A 15,513-nucleotide genomic window follows, 5' to 3' on the forward strand; every position below is an offset into this window, starting at 1 on the left:
TTAAAAAAACACTATTTAATGTTGTGAGACTTCCAAACTTATTCAGCGAAGAATCATATCAGTTGAAGAGGTCACAGATGCGATGCGTTTTTTATAGTTTGTTATATCTTACATATACATATGCAACAAGAATAAGAGCGTTATTATGAATAAAATAGTTAATACTATACATCTTACAGATCGACCGATAAGTCATATTCATAATTTATGCAGGTTCTATTTAACTCGGCCTGATTATGAACGGGAGTAGTAAATGTTCTGCAGACTGCAGATAGTACACACAAAAGTGTTCGTACGGTTCTGGTTATTTAAACTTCATTGCATTCCGTGCATAACAGCGTTTTAGTAAATAAGTAAGTAAAGATGTTTGTTCTCAGTTAACAAGATAACAGTGGCCGGAATAAGGAAAAAGACAAAAGATTGACTTACTAATGAGAAGAAGTTTTCTATAACTATTTAATTTTTTTTCTGTTTTTCTGACCAGTAATGATGGAGCAAACTGAAAACGGTGAGGACACTAAGAAGTTAGCTGACAACCCTGATGGAACTCAAAAAGACACACAGGAGGAATTTATCGGAGGTAACATTTATTTCTATAAACATTAAGATCCATAATGTTTCTAATATATATATATATATTCTTGTATAAGGCAACGATGGTCTTCTGTTAAATATGTCTACCTCTAAACGAGGGATTTTGGACCCACTTGATTGCAAGATTGTTTTACTAATTTAATCGAGCATTAGTTAATATATTATAAATACACACATGTTTATATGAAATACGGAATGACTCGCTCAGTTCTCTTTACATTTTCAAAATAAAAAAATAAATAATTAAAGAAATAAAAAATGAAAACCATAAAAAATGAAATGCTTAAAGAAGAATACTTCGAGATTTATGCTTATTTTCATGACAATTCGAAAATGTTTTTTAAAGTACAATATTGTATAAAAGTACAATATTGTGGTGTGAACAAAGAAAACAATTTAAACATTGTAAACGGAATCCTTGAAAATTACCCTTTCTTTATTTCTAACAACATTATTTTCAAAAATGAAGTTTGTTTGTCTTAAAATATTTTTTCTCATTTGAGGTATGCAGCTTTATTTTAAATATGCTGCTTACTATTTCCATTGCAACCTCAGTTATACTGGTGCAACAAACAAATAAATTATGTCCCACTTAATTGTACAGAGTTGTTGCACAAAATTGAAATTCCTTGACATATGTTGAAAACCAGACACGTAAATTATCTATGACTCATGCGTTCTCAAGGCTGATCGTGTAACTCGGTCTGGCCATGAAAACTATTTTTGGAAATCGCACTGACATTTGGAAATTTTCGAGCTATAATGCAAGCAGTTTAGCAAAGTAAAAATCCGGTTTATGAAAAACTTTATTTTGCATGAAACATAAATGAATTTGCTTTCTGGGACCAATGTTAAACAATTTGTGTAAATTTTCACTGTTATAGACAGTTCGTTTGAGCCTTTTTAAAAAAATATTTTGGCCATATAATATTTTGAATCAAGACCAAGAAATAGACATGTATAAAAGATAAGAATTGAAATTTGTTTGACATTTTTAAAACTAAAAACAATATCTTCAGAACGTCCTTTTCGGTTACTTCAGACTAAATATTTGTTAAGATGCATGATTATATATGGTTGTCATTTCATAATGTATAAGTGGTGAAATATTATAAAATTATTGACAAGTGTGCCATTGAATATCATATGACATTCACCGGCAGATGACATATTGACCGATTCGATAGCCGAGGTCAATATGACTTTCTGCCGGTGAATATTATATCATATTCAATGGCAGCCTAGTCAATAATTGTTTTATTATATAAAAAAGGTAAAGACTTTTAAAAAGAAATCACAAAAATACAACCTTATTCAACTTTTGTCCGTTTCGTTGACGCGGGAAGAAAAAGACGCACGTGTCAGGCCTGCATCGACTACGCGATCGCTGCGCATACAAAAGTTATTCAAGTTTAAACTTATCATTGGGGTGTAACTTTTAACTATAATAATAGTAAAAAAATGATATTCTAATCGAGAAATATGCCATAACGAACAATACGCAACAATTATTTTTTAATGCGCACGCGTAATTAACAGTCTACGGTGTATGGTCATTGAATATGAGTCTCAATCTATTTTTAGACTGGGAAAATCTCGACATACTCTGTATTATTGGTAGTCTCTGAATTTTCATCAGACAAAAATTTACTTTACAAATTGCACTAGTTGAATTATACAGATGTTTTAATGTGTTTTAATTGTATTTTGTATATAAAAGTATTACGTGGTATATAAACATATTACGTATGTTAAAATCATCATCATTACAGATAATATGAATAAACAGAAAACCTGCAGTCCGACAAAGTAAGTATAAACGTTTCTTTTTAAAAAAGAGTGATCGTCATTTCTTTTTGTCGTGCATGTGGAAAAGTTTATTGAAACATATGAGGTATTTCAATAAAATTATATATACGACTTATATTAAATTATATTACATTATATATACATATATATATATATATATATATATATATATATATATATATATATATATATATATATATATATATGTATCATACTTTTAAGAAATTGAGGAACTGTGATAATGATTATAATAAATATCATGTGTATAATAACATTTCTTGCAGTAATTGCTAACACTTAACCATTCACGATATAATATTATCCTTTTGTCTTTCCTTCTTAATCATAGCGAAAAAAATCTTTAATTGTCTTGTTCATCGTTCAATATTGACAAAACATCTCATCATATTGAGGGAATATCATAAATATTTAATAGCGATCGGTGCAGTCCATGATCAGTAGGTATGGACAAGCCGGCTGATGATAGACTGCACTTCTCGCACGGATGGAATCAGTTGCATCTAGCAGGCTTAATGATGAATCTACAAATAAATTTTTCTATATTACAGGGGTGATCCACCTGGAGTTTTTGAAGTAAGTTTGAAACATGAGAAATGTAATCTAATTAGAAGTAATCTCATCTCACTTTACATGATATGAAAGAAAACAACAGTTTTTGTGGTTAAGCAAAAAAGTCACATTTTATTGTTTTTACTGTTATGAAATTGATTATTCGATCGAATGATCTGAAATTTCACATTCGTGTTATTCGCCTTATTTGTGTTACAAAAACCTTTAAAAATATTTTCGGTCCTTTCATAGGAAAAACTTTATTGGAATCCCTTTTAAATCTATATGAAAACTGTGTCATAAAGACTTAAAAATTGCAATGCAATGCAGTATGTAGCATCGTTGAGTGAAATTCCAAATACAAGCTTGGGGGAAGCCGATTGAAAACTGCTGCAACAGAAATTAAAATTTTAATCATATCTCAATTCAATTGATATGATATAGTACAAATTACATAAGAATTGACTATTTCAACATTTCACTTGTACAAAACATTGGTGTAACATTTTTATTTGTTTGGAAAAGTGCTTTTGCCATGGATAAAGTTGTTGAAATGGTGACTTTGTAACAATATGTTTATTTGTAGGTAAAGGAAGGAGATTGGTATACTTTAAAACTAGAAATTGGCTGCAACTTTTCGAACAATTGGTCGGAAACAAGTAAGGGTCAAAGTTATTCAATAAAGAGAAATAGGTAAATTCTTAAATCTAAGCCAATTCTTAAAAATATATATTGTTAATTGACTCTATAAGATTTACACAAATGACATTGATTTCGAAGATTTTATTTTAAATAAATACTAAATCTAAACTGACATCCCTAATTCGTTTTTAATGTTATCAGTTGGTTAATTTAAAGCATAATATAGTTTTTTTGAAATACATTTCAATTTTTCTAACCATTTCTACACGTTGTTAGATTCATTGAATTTGCGTTTGACGCTTTAATGTTTCCAACTGATAATATTAAGACAAATTAAAGGCGATAGGTCATAATTATATTATTTGTTATATATGCTTATGACAGGATAATCATCATGAATAAGAAATATTATAATATAATGATTACAAATGATGCACAATTTAATAGGAAATCTATCCCCGTATATAGGCAAAGAAAAAAAAGAAAAACAACGGAGAAACAAGCGATATAATATATTTATTTTTCTAACCTTCAATATGTCCTACTGAGCACAGATTCATTAGCGTGATCGTTTCACAGAGGTATCGAATGTTATTTGACTGTTTATGTCCTTTTACGGAATGGAAGCATTCCCTTTTCAATCTTGAATTTATTGATTTGTACTCATTATCCTTTTTTATCTGGGAACATAATGTGTGCACGCTCACAATGAGCGGGAGTTCAGGATAAACAAACATTATGAGGTTTTGGTTTTGGAGTGGGGTAACTTAGGTGTACGTTGTCCAGCAATCGTCATATTAATTAAATAATTGTCTTCTCCTAGGAATAAACTCATCATATTCATATTTACTTTAAATTTGTTATGTAGCCTTCTTATAATGTTGAGACCCACCAACAATATTTTAGCATCTTTTTCTCATAAAGCAATGAATGGATATCACAAAACACTTTGTCAGGATCATCCTTAGGTAGGCCTCTTTCAAGTGTTCTAAAATAGTAAGTTTTAATTTATAATTTTAAGTTTTATTCAGTTTAAAAGTAATGTCTTTATTTGAAGTTCAAATATAATCTCCTTGTGATCTCACCAAACTTATTTTGTTACGTCCGTAAGTAACCGTGTTTTATTTTTGCTTGCAATTTTTTGTAAAAAAAAAAAACAATTAAAAGTTTATGTGTACCAACCTAAGTTGATTTTCTGTCATAATCGCTTAAATATATTCGGTTGTCACTTCAGATGTCCTTAAGCATGTTCTTCTCAAAAGCCAATGAATGGATGATCATGAAACTTACCTGTATGTCTTTTCTTGTCGTATCTTTTTGTGGACCTCCCCCATGGTGACGTCGCATAACATCATAAATTAACGTCTTAATTGTGAGATTGGAAGCGTCTTTTTCTTAGATAAAGCTAATATGAAACTCTCTCCTGAAAAAGTGTTTGAAATAGTTTTGTTTGTTTCTTGCATTGCAGCTGAAATTATGCATGTAAACAAAATCATGTTGTCTTTTTACAAGTCATTATGAAACTTCTATTCTGTTCTGATTCTTTAAATGTCTAACTCGAACATGTGAACTCTTGTTAAACGAACTTATTAAACAAAAAATTACACGTCAGTAATTACTTGTTTCTATGCCAGTCTGCTCATATACTTTCGAAGAAGATACGCGGTTTTATAGAATGGTATATACGAGATTAAACACACAGAGTGGTTTTAGTATACTTGATTAAAAATGTTTATATATTTATAACGAAATGATAATATGTTTAATGATAAATCATATTATCTTTCCTATAGCAAAAGCGAATTGCACACTCTTTTCACTGATAAAAACTTGACAATCCATTTAAGCGGTTATCAACAGTTGTTTATATATATATTAAAGTATATTTATTTACCAAGATCTAACAATTCCCGATTATTGCTATTATGTAGACAGGAACATAAAATTATGTATAGATTTGAATACCCTTATATTTAAGAATTCGGCGAGAAGATGTGTATTAAAATTGTTGTTGAGGGAGCACAAGATGCTGTACGTGAAGCCAAAACATCCAAAAGGAAATCGTTCGAGTTTCACTTAAAAGATTATGAAGAAAACGAAATGGGTACGTTTAAAAATAAAGAATATTTTCAGAAAAAAGCGACAACAAAGTTTGCATGATAACAAAAATGTATCATTCATATGGAAACCTGGTAGTATTTCAAATCTTTCTGTCTTAAAAGTTACAAAACCTGAGAAAAAAGTCTATATTATTGATTTGAAAATGTTCTTGTTGATTTCATTAGAATAGAGATTAGAAGCGAAAAATATAAAAACTGCAAGCTTATTACTTACAGAAATATATTTGATGAAAGGCAGTGTAAAAAAGGGCAGTGTTATCGCCTCAACTAAAATCAAGCTAAGTTTAAAGGAATTGCTCGAAAGGAATATGGACAAAATCATAGACATCCACAAGGTAACACTTATTCAGGGGCTTCAGATACTCATTTTGAACATGAACAAAAACTTATTTTGAATTTTATTCCGAAAACGTTGGTCTTTAATCTGTACAACTTAAATAACAGTAATGTAAAACCTCAAATGAAACTGTAAGCAGGTCTCTAGACAGAGAACAATATATCTGGAAAAGGGGAGATCACTCGAGACAATTAAAACAACGATTTTATAATAAATTTGAAGATTTGTATTCAAACTTCGACACTTATTTGCTGAAATCAATGTTTCCAAGTTTGAGATATTTTGTCGTTAATCAACATAATTATATCGTCAAGACACTTTGCAAGAATGGAAATATATGCAATATTCTTGCGTTCTATGCAAAACAACTTTGGAACCAATTATTTGTTATTCGTCGCTTAATCTAACGTATAAAACCTCTATATTCTGAACTAAAACCATGCTGTAATAATTCTACAGGAACTCAGTCAAAATCAATGTCTGTTTACTTATTTGAGACATTCGGTATTACAGTTTATACATTGAAGAGGTAAAGATTAAATACTAGTGATTATATCAGAATTGCCTAGGAGATATGATATTGAATTCTTGTGGCAATCAGTTTATAACTCATATAATTAAGTTCTCATTCAAAATGTCTTTTTACTGCAGATATCACAAACATATCAATTAATATTTTTAAAATGATCGATTTTTTTTCTTTCATATTAAACAAAACACATTTCATGATATAGTCAGTCACATTTATACTATTGCAGGGTGCCACAATTCAAGTACAAATGACGGCGGGACCCGAGTAAGTTATTCTTATTCAAACTATCTTACTTTTTCAATGTGCTAAAATCTGTGAAGGAAAAATCACATTTTTTCATATTCTGTTACCGTGAGTATAATTATAAAGTACCATATCTTGCACTAAATCTCCACAGAATTAATGTCTCGCCATACAAAAGTAATTTTTGCAGATGTGAAAGATTTGAGTAATTGTTTATATAGCGTGAAAGTAAGAATTTCTGATTGGTCGAATAGCATCTGGGAACAATAGAAACAAATCGACTAGTCCCATCAGTCTCCGTGTAAGCTGCTATAAGGAATTATTGGCGAGGTGTTCACAAGTTAAATGAGCAGCAACATTTTTAGACGGTTCACTCGGTCATATAATAGTAGTGCTAGGTGATGTTGTAGCTAAAAATTTTACTGTTACTATTTTTCAAAACATGAAAAAGTAATAATACCCTTTTCAGAAAACAATATTATGATCAACTCATACAGCATATAATTTTTTGTAGACTGGTTATAATACAATGCTTTAAATGAGATTCATTAATTTCAAATTGATACTTGAAAAAATGGATACCACCAGCAATCATTCTCAAAGTGAAGGGATCTCTCCAATTAAAATGTGCGTTATTGTGTAAACAGTATCATTTTCTTCAGTCAGATTACTAAAACATTTCTGCTATCCTGCCAGGAGAATGGAATGACTGCCTTGATGTTATTTTTTTCTAAAAAATGATTGGGAAATATTGGGGCTGAGCAGCACCGCCTGACTTAAGATTATTGAAATATTCTCAGTTGGAGAACTAGCATGTAATTGTTTAGTTAACACTATTTTTTAGGTATTTTTATCTTTTCTATCTCAAATTAATATATACATTAAACAACAAACTCTGATTATTATTCACACCCAAAACAAAGAACTCTGATCATAATTTACACCCAAAACCAACACACATCATTTATCAACCACTTATACGAAATATCTCTTCACGTATACGTATTTTATACGAAACAATACTAGACACATGGCGAGCCCAAGCTATAAACAACTTATGATCAAACAAAACAATGAAATCACCACAAAATGAAGAACACAAAAATGAATATTTTTAGAACATAAACCACAAACATTTAACCAACAATATTAACTTCACAAAATCTAATCAGCATCAGTAAAGCAAACTAAAGCACCCAATATTTACAAATATCCTCAAAAACAAAGCATCAACTAATATAACATTGACAAGACACAATCTCTCAATATCAACCAAGTATATCTTACCAAATAGATATAACTCAACAACCAAATAAAATTCAACAGACAAAAACAACTAATTTAAACCAATGAACACTGATCAATTAAGATCACCACCAATTAAATCAAACCAACTTCAACAAATCAACAAAACTCCCTTCAAAACAACGTATTACTCTCAACAAAAATAAATAAACGCTACACACTGTAAGTGTGCTTCCAAATCTCTCCCAAAACTCGCATATTTGATACTTTACATTTACATGTAGATAAATTTTATACGTACAGCAACTAAGTTAAATATAGCTTGTTCATTGAAATATGATACATTTCAGTATATCGCTGTAGGAAAACATTAACTCGTTGTTAAAAAATTATCTACAGTGAAACAGTATGATTATTCTGACATATCACATGTTGAACCATTAAATAGACATGAGTGATCAACTTATCTCAAATTCATTACACGAGCTGTGTTTACCATTTACGTCAATATTCTTTATTGACTCTTTTATTAGCACAACATGTGATGCAATTGGTTTAAAATCTTAAGATAAAGTTTAATGTAAGACAACAAACTACTTCAAGTTCTTCAAAATTATTTGATTTTTATTTGAATTTTTATATAAGTAAATTCATAAAGAGAACAGTTTTTTTTACTATTCTTTACAAATAAATGCTCCAAGGACATAATAAATTGTTTGAATCTGCCTAGTTCCCCCCTCATTTTTAATAATATTTTTAAAAAAATGAAAAAATATTTTGATATTGTGACAATTTCTTTCACTTGTAATGTAATTATAGGGATTACTCAGATACCGCATTGTACGTACAGTTTTTTTATGAATGAGTTCTTCCATTTTGAGCTCGATTTTTTAAAAAAAAGTAGAATTAATGTTACAGTCATGTCGGCGTTGCCGTCCGTTGCCATCCGGTAACTTACACCTTGATCATAACTTTTTAAGTCCTTGGTGAATTGTCTTTATACTTGGCCACAACAGCCCTTGGGACAAGACCTTTCAGTAGATAAGACTAACCTTGACCTTCATCCATAAATGACATCGACCGTCAAGGTTAAATGTACAAATTTTGCTTGTTTCTTGCTATAATTGGCTATAACTTTGTTAATTTGAATTGATCGTTAACTTAAACCATATATTCTTTAAGGATATCCCTTTAAGTTAACCAGACAGACCTTGAAATTCATTTATAGATGTCCGAGGACTTTGTAGGTCAAATTAGTTTCAAATTATTTTCTTTTCTTTGTTTGGCTGTAACTGGCTGTAACTTTTGTTATTATTGAATAGATTGATTTCATATTACAACAGACCATATTCTTTAGGATAAGCCTTAGCAAATCAAATTGACCTTGGCACTTTTATGACCTTGACCTTGAAGGTTAAATTATTGAATTTTCACTTGTTTTGCATTAATTAATCATATATATGCATCGTTAAATGATTGAATTTTGACTAAATTTTCTTAACATTGTCATTTATTTATGGTAAGGTTTCATACTTTGATACAACTAGTGTTACTAGACCGACCTATAAAGATTATAAAAATGAAAACATAACTATTCCCTAAGATTTGTTTAAACCGTGTTTTTGTTTGCTTTTAGAAAAAGTTAAAAGACGAGCGTTGCCCCACCCGGCGGTTGCTCTTGTTAAGGATTATTTTTGTTTCCCCTAACAAATATAAAATTAAGTTAAATCCTTAGAAAGTAATATTGGACGTCTTTAATTGAAAAGATTTTCGAATGAAATCGGTTTTGTTTATAATTCAAATGTATAAGCCCTTACACTGGTAAATATCATGCTGAATGTCAAATGCCCCGATAAGTTCGCTTTATTCTAGTTTGTACTTGTCAGTCCTTCAATAATTAATTTACAAGTTTGTTGTTGTTGCTTTATTAAGCCATTTAGGAACACAATTGTTGCTTGGACATAGGCTTTGTGATGAAGAAAAGGATTATATTAACGAAAGGCTAAAATATTGTTTGGGCGTGATGAAGGAAGAACTAAAAGACCATGCCCCAGCTGAAAGTACTTGGGTACTTAAATATAATGCACATTATCTATTGTTACATTTTTATGCCCACGCAACTTTTATATTCAAAATGCGTATCGTAAACACTCATTCGTAAAAGTAAACTACTAGAATAGATATAATATGATTAATGATACAGATGAAGTGATTTCAAATGTCGTAACAATGGTTGTTATAGTCTTAAATTTGGTACATAGATTTTAAAGCATATTATTTACTGTAGAGAGACTACCGGAAAATGCATTCAAATGTTCTATCTTTGATGCTTAGAAATCTTTACACAACTTTTATATGAAAAAGCTTATCGTGAACAAAACTTTGTAAACTTTGTTTGTATAACGTACCTCCTAGAATATACTTTAAATTTATTTTTATGGTTGTACAATGATTTTAATTGATATATATGTTATTTCCAATGTCGTATTGATATTTTATGATCTTAAAATGCTGTTATCTAAGTGAAGTTCAAGTTTTATTGATTACACTGACAGGTTCCAAGAATAGCTGTCATGGGATCTGGTGGTGGATTACGTGCTATGACTGCATTTTCTGGTGCCATGTCCGCCCTGGCGGACTCTAGAATAGCAGATATGGTTATGTATAACGTAGGTCTCTCTGGTTCGGCTTGGTAAGATATTTGTTCTCCAAAACTTTTATCTTTCATTGTATAATGATTTTTAAAAAAATGGCGGAAACTGCATTTTGTTAATGCAGTGTATTAAGGAGTCCATTAAGAATCTGGATTGCGCTTATTTTAAGCTTTTTTCTTATTTTTGTGGTTGTGTTTTACGTCGCATCAACACATAATAGGTCATATGGCGTCTATCCAGCTTTGCTGGTGGAAGAATATCGGAGGTGCCCGTTCGTGTCTGAAACAATGCACATAAGTGCACCCGGTGTATTCTTTCTGTAGTACCACTCTTTTCCTTTACATACTTGTTATCGGTACTTTGCATGTACACTTCAAAAACTAGTTAAATTCATAGAAATAGATTTAAATATACGGGAATGCAAATGTACATGGAGATTAAATTTGTTTTCATAACAAAATAGTTATTTTAAAACAAAGGTACCTTTCAACTCTGTATTCCCATCCTGATTGGCCTCTAGAGAAGTCTACACGTGACCTTCGTTTAAAGTTACGAAAACGCATGCAGTCCAGTACGATTAGTATGATTGTTAATTGTTCGAACGTGTGCGGGTCGATTTACGACTATTTCGTAAAACCGACATACTCCCTCACGAATATTTACGGACGTGTCATAGGAAACAGACTCCTTAAGAAGGTAAACTACTCTTGTTTTAGAAACAATACGGGTACTTCTTACTGCGAAATGTACATGGCGTACTGATGAAAACATCGTTGTTAAGTTGAAAGATGTTTTAAATATTTTAAAAAGATATCGCGAGTCATCCTTTTTTTATAGATCGTATGTGTATTTGTAGTTTATCATGTTATTATTTAGAGCAAACAAAATTTCTGCAATTTGTTTGAAATCATGATATTTGAGTGGTACTGTGTTGTCCATTTGTTTTACAATTTTAAATCTTGATATAGCTTATTTTTTACATTCCACCAAGCTGATACATATTTCATGTCATATATGACATCACCTTTGCTAAACATTGATCAAAACTTTGTGTACTAACTTATTCATCTTATTTTACAACGTCTACGAAGCACATCAGTGAAATCATTTTAATGCATTGATTCCTGATTCTAAATATCAGAGGTGTTGATACAATAAGAAGTCCGTAACAACACGTTTGTTAACAAAAAGCACGTGTTAGCTTTAGTGGTTGAATCTACTGTTATTCAAATAAAATTGTTAGATTTAATAATGTCTATAATTAATTGTATATTTCCAGCAATTTTTTATAAATTTATTATTCTTGTTATCTTATCCTTTGAACACACTAACTAGGAGATGAATTCAACATTGACAAATCAACAAGTTAAAGTGAAAAAAGGATTAGTTCCCTTGCCATTATATGCAGCTGTTAATGTGAAAAGGAAAACTTCAGCAAAGGTGTTTCATGGTAAATTGTTATTAATCAACTTAAGTTAAAGCAAGATTCAGTAACTAAAGTTAAACAAAAGGCATTTGAAGATTTCTACGATTTTTTAAAAATGATGCGCAATAAAAAACTTGCTTCAAATGTTTCACCTGTCAATGATAAGTTGTGCTGTATTACTAAATATTTTTGGCTATTTTAATGGTGATTGACCAAAAATTAATATTGGATAAATATTCAAGATAAAGAAGTAATCTGCTTGAAATATAAAAGTCGCATTTCTTTATATATAAATTAAATGCTACAGGTAAATTTCGAAATTCGAATGGAAATCTACAGAAATTTCCTGAGGTGGTGTGAGTTCTTCATCGTTCATATGAGGTAAATTTAAATTAAAAAAATATTTACTTTTGATCATAAAGGCAAAGAAATCACAAATTTTCTCATATATGTTCAGATGATATGTTAATTAATTTATCAATGTAAATTTGCAGAGTGGATTGAGTTTAGCCCCTTTGCGATAGGCATGCCAAAGTATGGGACCTTCTTGGAACCAAAGTTGTTCGGAAGTGAATTCTTTTCAGGCCGCGTACTTAAACAATTTGAAGAATTTCCATTGCATTTTCTTCTAGGTAAAATCATTGAAATGTTTTTATTGTTACTCATTTTTAATACTGTTTCTTTATGCAGTTTTAAGATACAATAATCAAGACTGCCATTTGAAAGGCTGATTGACTGGACTGGAAATATTTGACAGAGATTTAAGTACAATTTGATGAGGGTCTATATCAATAACTAGTGTGCAAATTTTCAGATTATTCCCACAACCTTTTTTACCCGATTGATCAATTTTAAATGTGCAACATTATCCCAAAACATGGGTCAGTTGGGCTGTAAATTACAAAAAAGACAACCCCCCCCCCCCCAAAAAAAAAAAAAAACACAACCGATTTTCAATCTTACTCCGGTTACATTTCTTTATCAGCCTTTACACATTTTTCCATTTAGACTATTTCACTAGATCTATGTAAGAATTAAAAAATATTTTAGCACCTTTTAACACATACTTCACCAACTCCCCGCAATCATGGTTAATAAGTAAAAAAATGAACAAAAATAGTATTTTCATACCTGCGTCAATGTTTGGCAACCATGCGTGAATATTTATTTTGATGCTAGCAGCATTGAGGTCGGTTTGGTGTCACTTACTGCGCATGCGTGAGATTATCTTGGATAATAGTTTGAATGGGATTACGCAATGCATTGTTGGTAAGATACAAAATCAAGTAGTGTGTATTATATAATTGATCTTATTGGACGGGTTTTATAACAAAGGGGATAAGAATACGAACAAAGGTGTATTGTTAGTTAGATTATCTATATTAAACTTGTATTTTAATAATGACAAAGGGGGATTATTTATGAATGTTGATAAAAAGTAGTTAAGATAATGATTGCTTTTGGAGAAAATAAAATAGAATTTTCGTACCGGTAAATTTTTATAAAACACCGTAATCATTATGTCAAAATTGAATAAAATAAAAGCGTTATATTAATTGGAAGAATAAATTTGGAATAAAGTTTGGTCGATTTGATATTCAATGTTTTTTATTATTCAGGATAGTGATATCCCTGTTGAAAAGATTGATAAAGATATAAATTATAAGTACTACTGAACTACTATACGTTTCGATGATATTTTAGCAATTATATAAACGTTTCAAATATGTCTTATTTGAAGAATGAATTATGATTTTGGTCACATTATAAATATTAAATACTGTTTGTTTGACAGAACATCACTTTTGAATAGATTACAATGCGGTAAAAATTATAATACTGATATTTACCCAAATACGAAATAAATAACGATTTACATCGCCTAAAAGAATTTATATCTTAAATAATTTGATATATATTTTTTATTTATATGATAACAACCTATATTTCGGTATTTTTTATATTAAAGTAAATATATTTGAACAAATAACTTTCCTAGATATTGATGTATTAATATATGTAAAATATGTACTGCAAATATTTGTACAGATTAAATGTAATCATTGAATTATATGCATTCATTTCTTATTGGAAAATTTGACTTAGAATAAATAGAAAACAAATTTCTAATTACCTCCCTTTATTTATATGAAATATTAAATTCGGTAATATGTTTATAAATAATGCTTTTTGGAAATAACAATATTGATAAATCTTAATTTGAGCATCATATTTTTATTTATAAAACATAAACAAAATGTGTTACAAGATCTTTAAGTCAGATTAGTGTACTTAATGTGCATTACAATAAACGGGATTTAATTTATTTGAATGGGGTATTGTAATTTGAGGAATTAGTCGGTTTAAACTATTGATAATAATTGCGTTTAATATCAAACTACTTGAAATTGATTTGAATCCTATTATATCATTGGGGAGTGTGCAGAGAATGACAGTAAAGATTGATGAAGGGGGGTACGCTAATTGTAATTTAAGCCATATTATTGTATTAAATTCGCATTATAACAAAAGGGATCTAATATTCTTGAATGGGTATTGTAAACTAAGCCAGAGTTTTGAGGATTAAGTCGATTTAAACTATTGATAATTGCATTGAATTGCTTTATGAGAGAAAAAATAGTTTTATAACTGCAACATTTTAAGAAATATTTGAAAGATATTTGTATATTGATGATACTTTAATAAATACATGAATATATAATATTTTAAATATTAAATAATATAAACTTATTCATCATAGATATTCCAATCGGAAAAATATGTAGTTTTGATCATTTCAAATATATTTAGATGTTGTTTTTTACAGAGTAAAAATAAAACGGAATAAATACAATAAATAAAAGCAAAAAAAGTTAATTTTTAATTTTATTAACGAAGCAAAATCATGTTAATTCATATTTTATACGATACTGTCACAATGTTTTATTATCATTATGACTGATGATACACTGGTTTCGTCAATCTAGTCATGATTATTGTTTATTGATTATTTTTGTCATTTTAGTCACTATTAACCCATTACGCGAAATATACGCCTTTAAACGCCTTTTTCTTCCCCCCTTTTTTGGTGTCTCAAATGGTGAAAAAATGCCTTATTTAGGCCCCCAACACTTGTTTTTGTTTGAGAAATGTTTTTTAGAAAAGTGACCACTTCTATTTGGGGGGTTTGTCATCGCCAAGAAAATTTTGGACTTGTAACAGGCTCAAATGACCCCAGATCGATCATAAGGTAACGTGTAACCAAAGCTGAAAAGTATTTGACTCTATCTAAATCCATTGAGAAGTTGCAGCACTTTGAAATCAATTTTGATGGAAAAAAT

The 15,513-nt window shown here is 29.7% G+C and overlaps 1 protein-coding gene across 1 annotated transcript in view; it reads left to right on the forward strand.

The window, feature by feature from the left end:
• Positions 1-231: 231 nt before the first annotated feature.
• Positions 232-15,513, forward strand: part of LOC132735853 (cytosolic phospholipase A2-like) — a 31,470-nt gene continuing 16,188 nt past the window's right edge. The window contains exons 1-13 of the mRNA XM_060722868.1: positions 232-353; positions 485-580; positions 2,367-2,403; positions 2,973-2,997; positions 3,560-3,632; positions 5,594-5,719; positions 5,952-6,070; positions 6,831-6,868; positions 10,025-10,160; positions 10,648-10,784; positions 11,226-11,442; positions 12,082-12,196; positions 12,667-12,804. Coding sequence (XP_060578851.1) covers positions 487-580; positions 2,367-2,403; positions 2,973-2,997; positions 3,560-3,632; positions 5,594-5,719; positions 5,952-6,070; positions 6,831-6,868; positions 10,025-10,160; positions 10,648-10,784; positions 11,226-11,442; positions 12,082-12,196; positions 12,667-12,804 — 1,255 coding nt within the window. The 5' untranslated portion in view covers positions 232-353; positions 485-486. The remainder of the gene's footprint in view (positions 354-484; positions 581-2,366; positions 2,404-2,972; positions 2,998-3,559; positions 3,633-5,593; positions 5,720-5,951; positions 6,071-6,830; positions 6,869-10,024; positions 10,161-10,647; positions 10,785-11,225; positions 11,443-12,081; positions 12,197-12,666; positions 12,805-15,513) is intronic.

The sequence above is a fragment of the Ruditapes philippinarum genome, unplaced genomic scaffold (genome assembly GCF_026571515.1).
Source record: "Ruditapes philippinarum isolate M1 unplaced genomic scaffold, ASM2657151v2 ctg420_1_1_1_1, whole genome shotgun sequence".
NCBI classification, from domain to species: domain Eukaryota; kingdom Metazoa; phylum Mollusca; class Bivalvia; order Venerida; family Veneridae; genus Ruditapes; species Ruditapes philippinarum.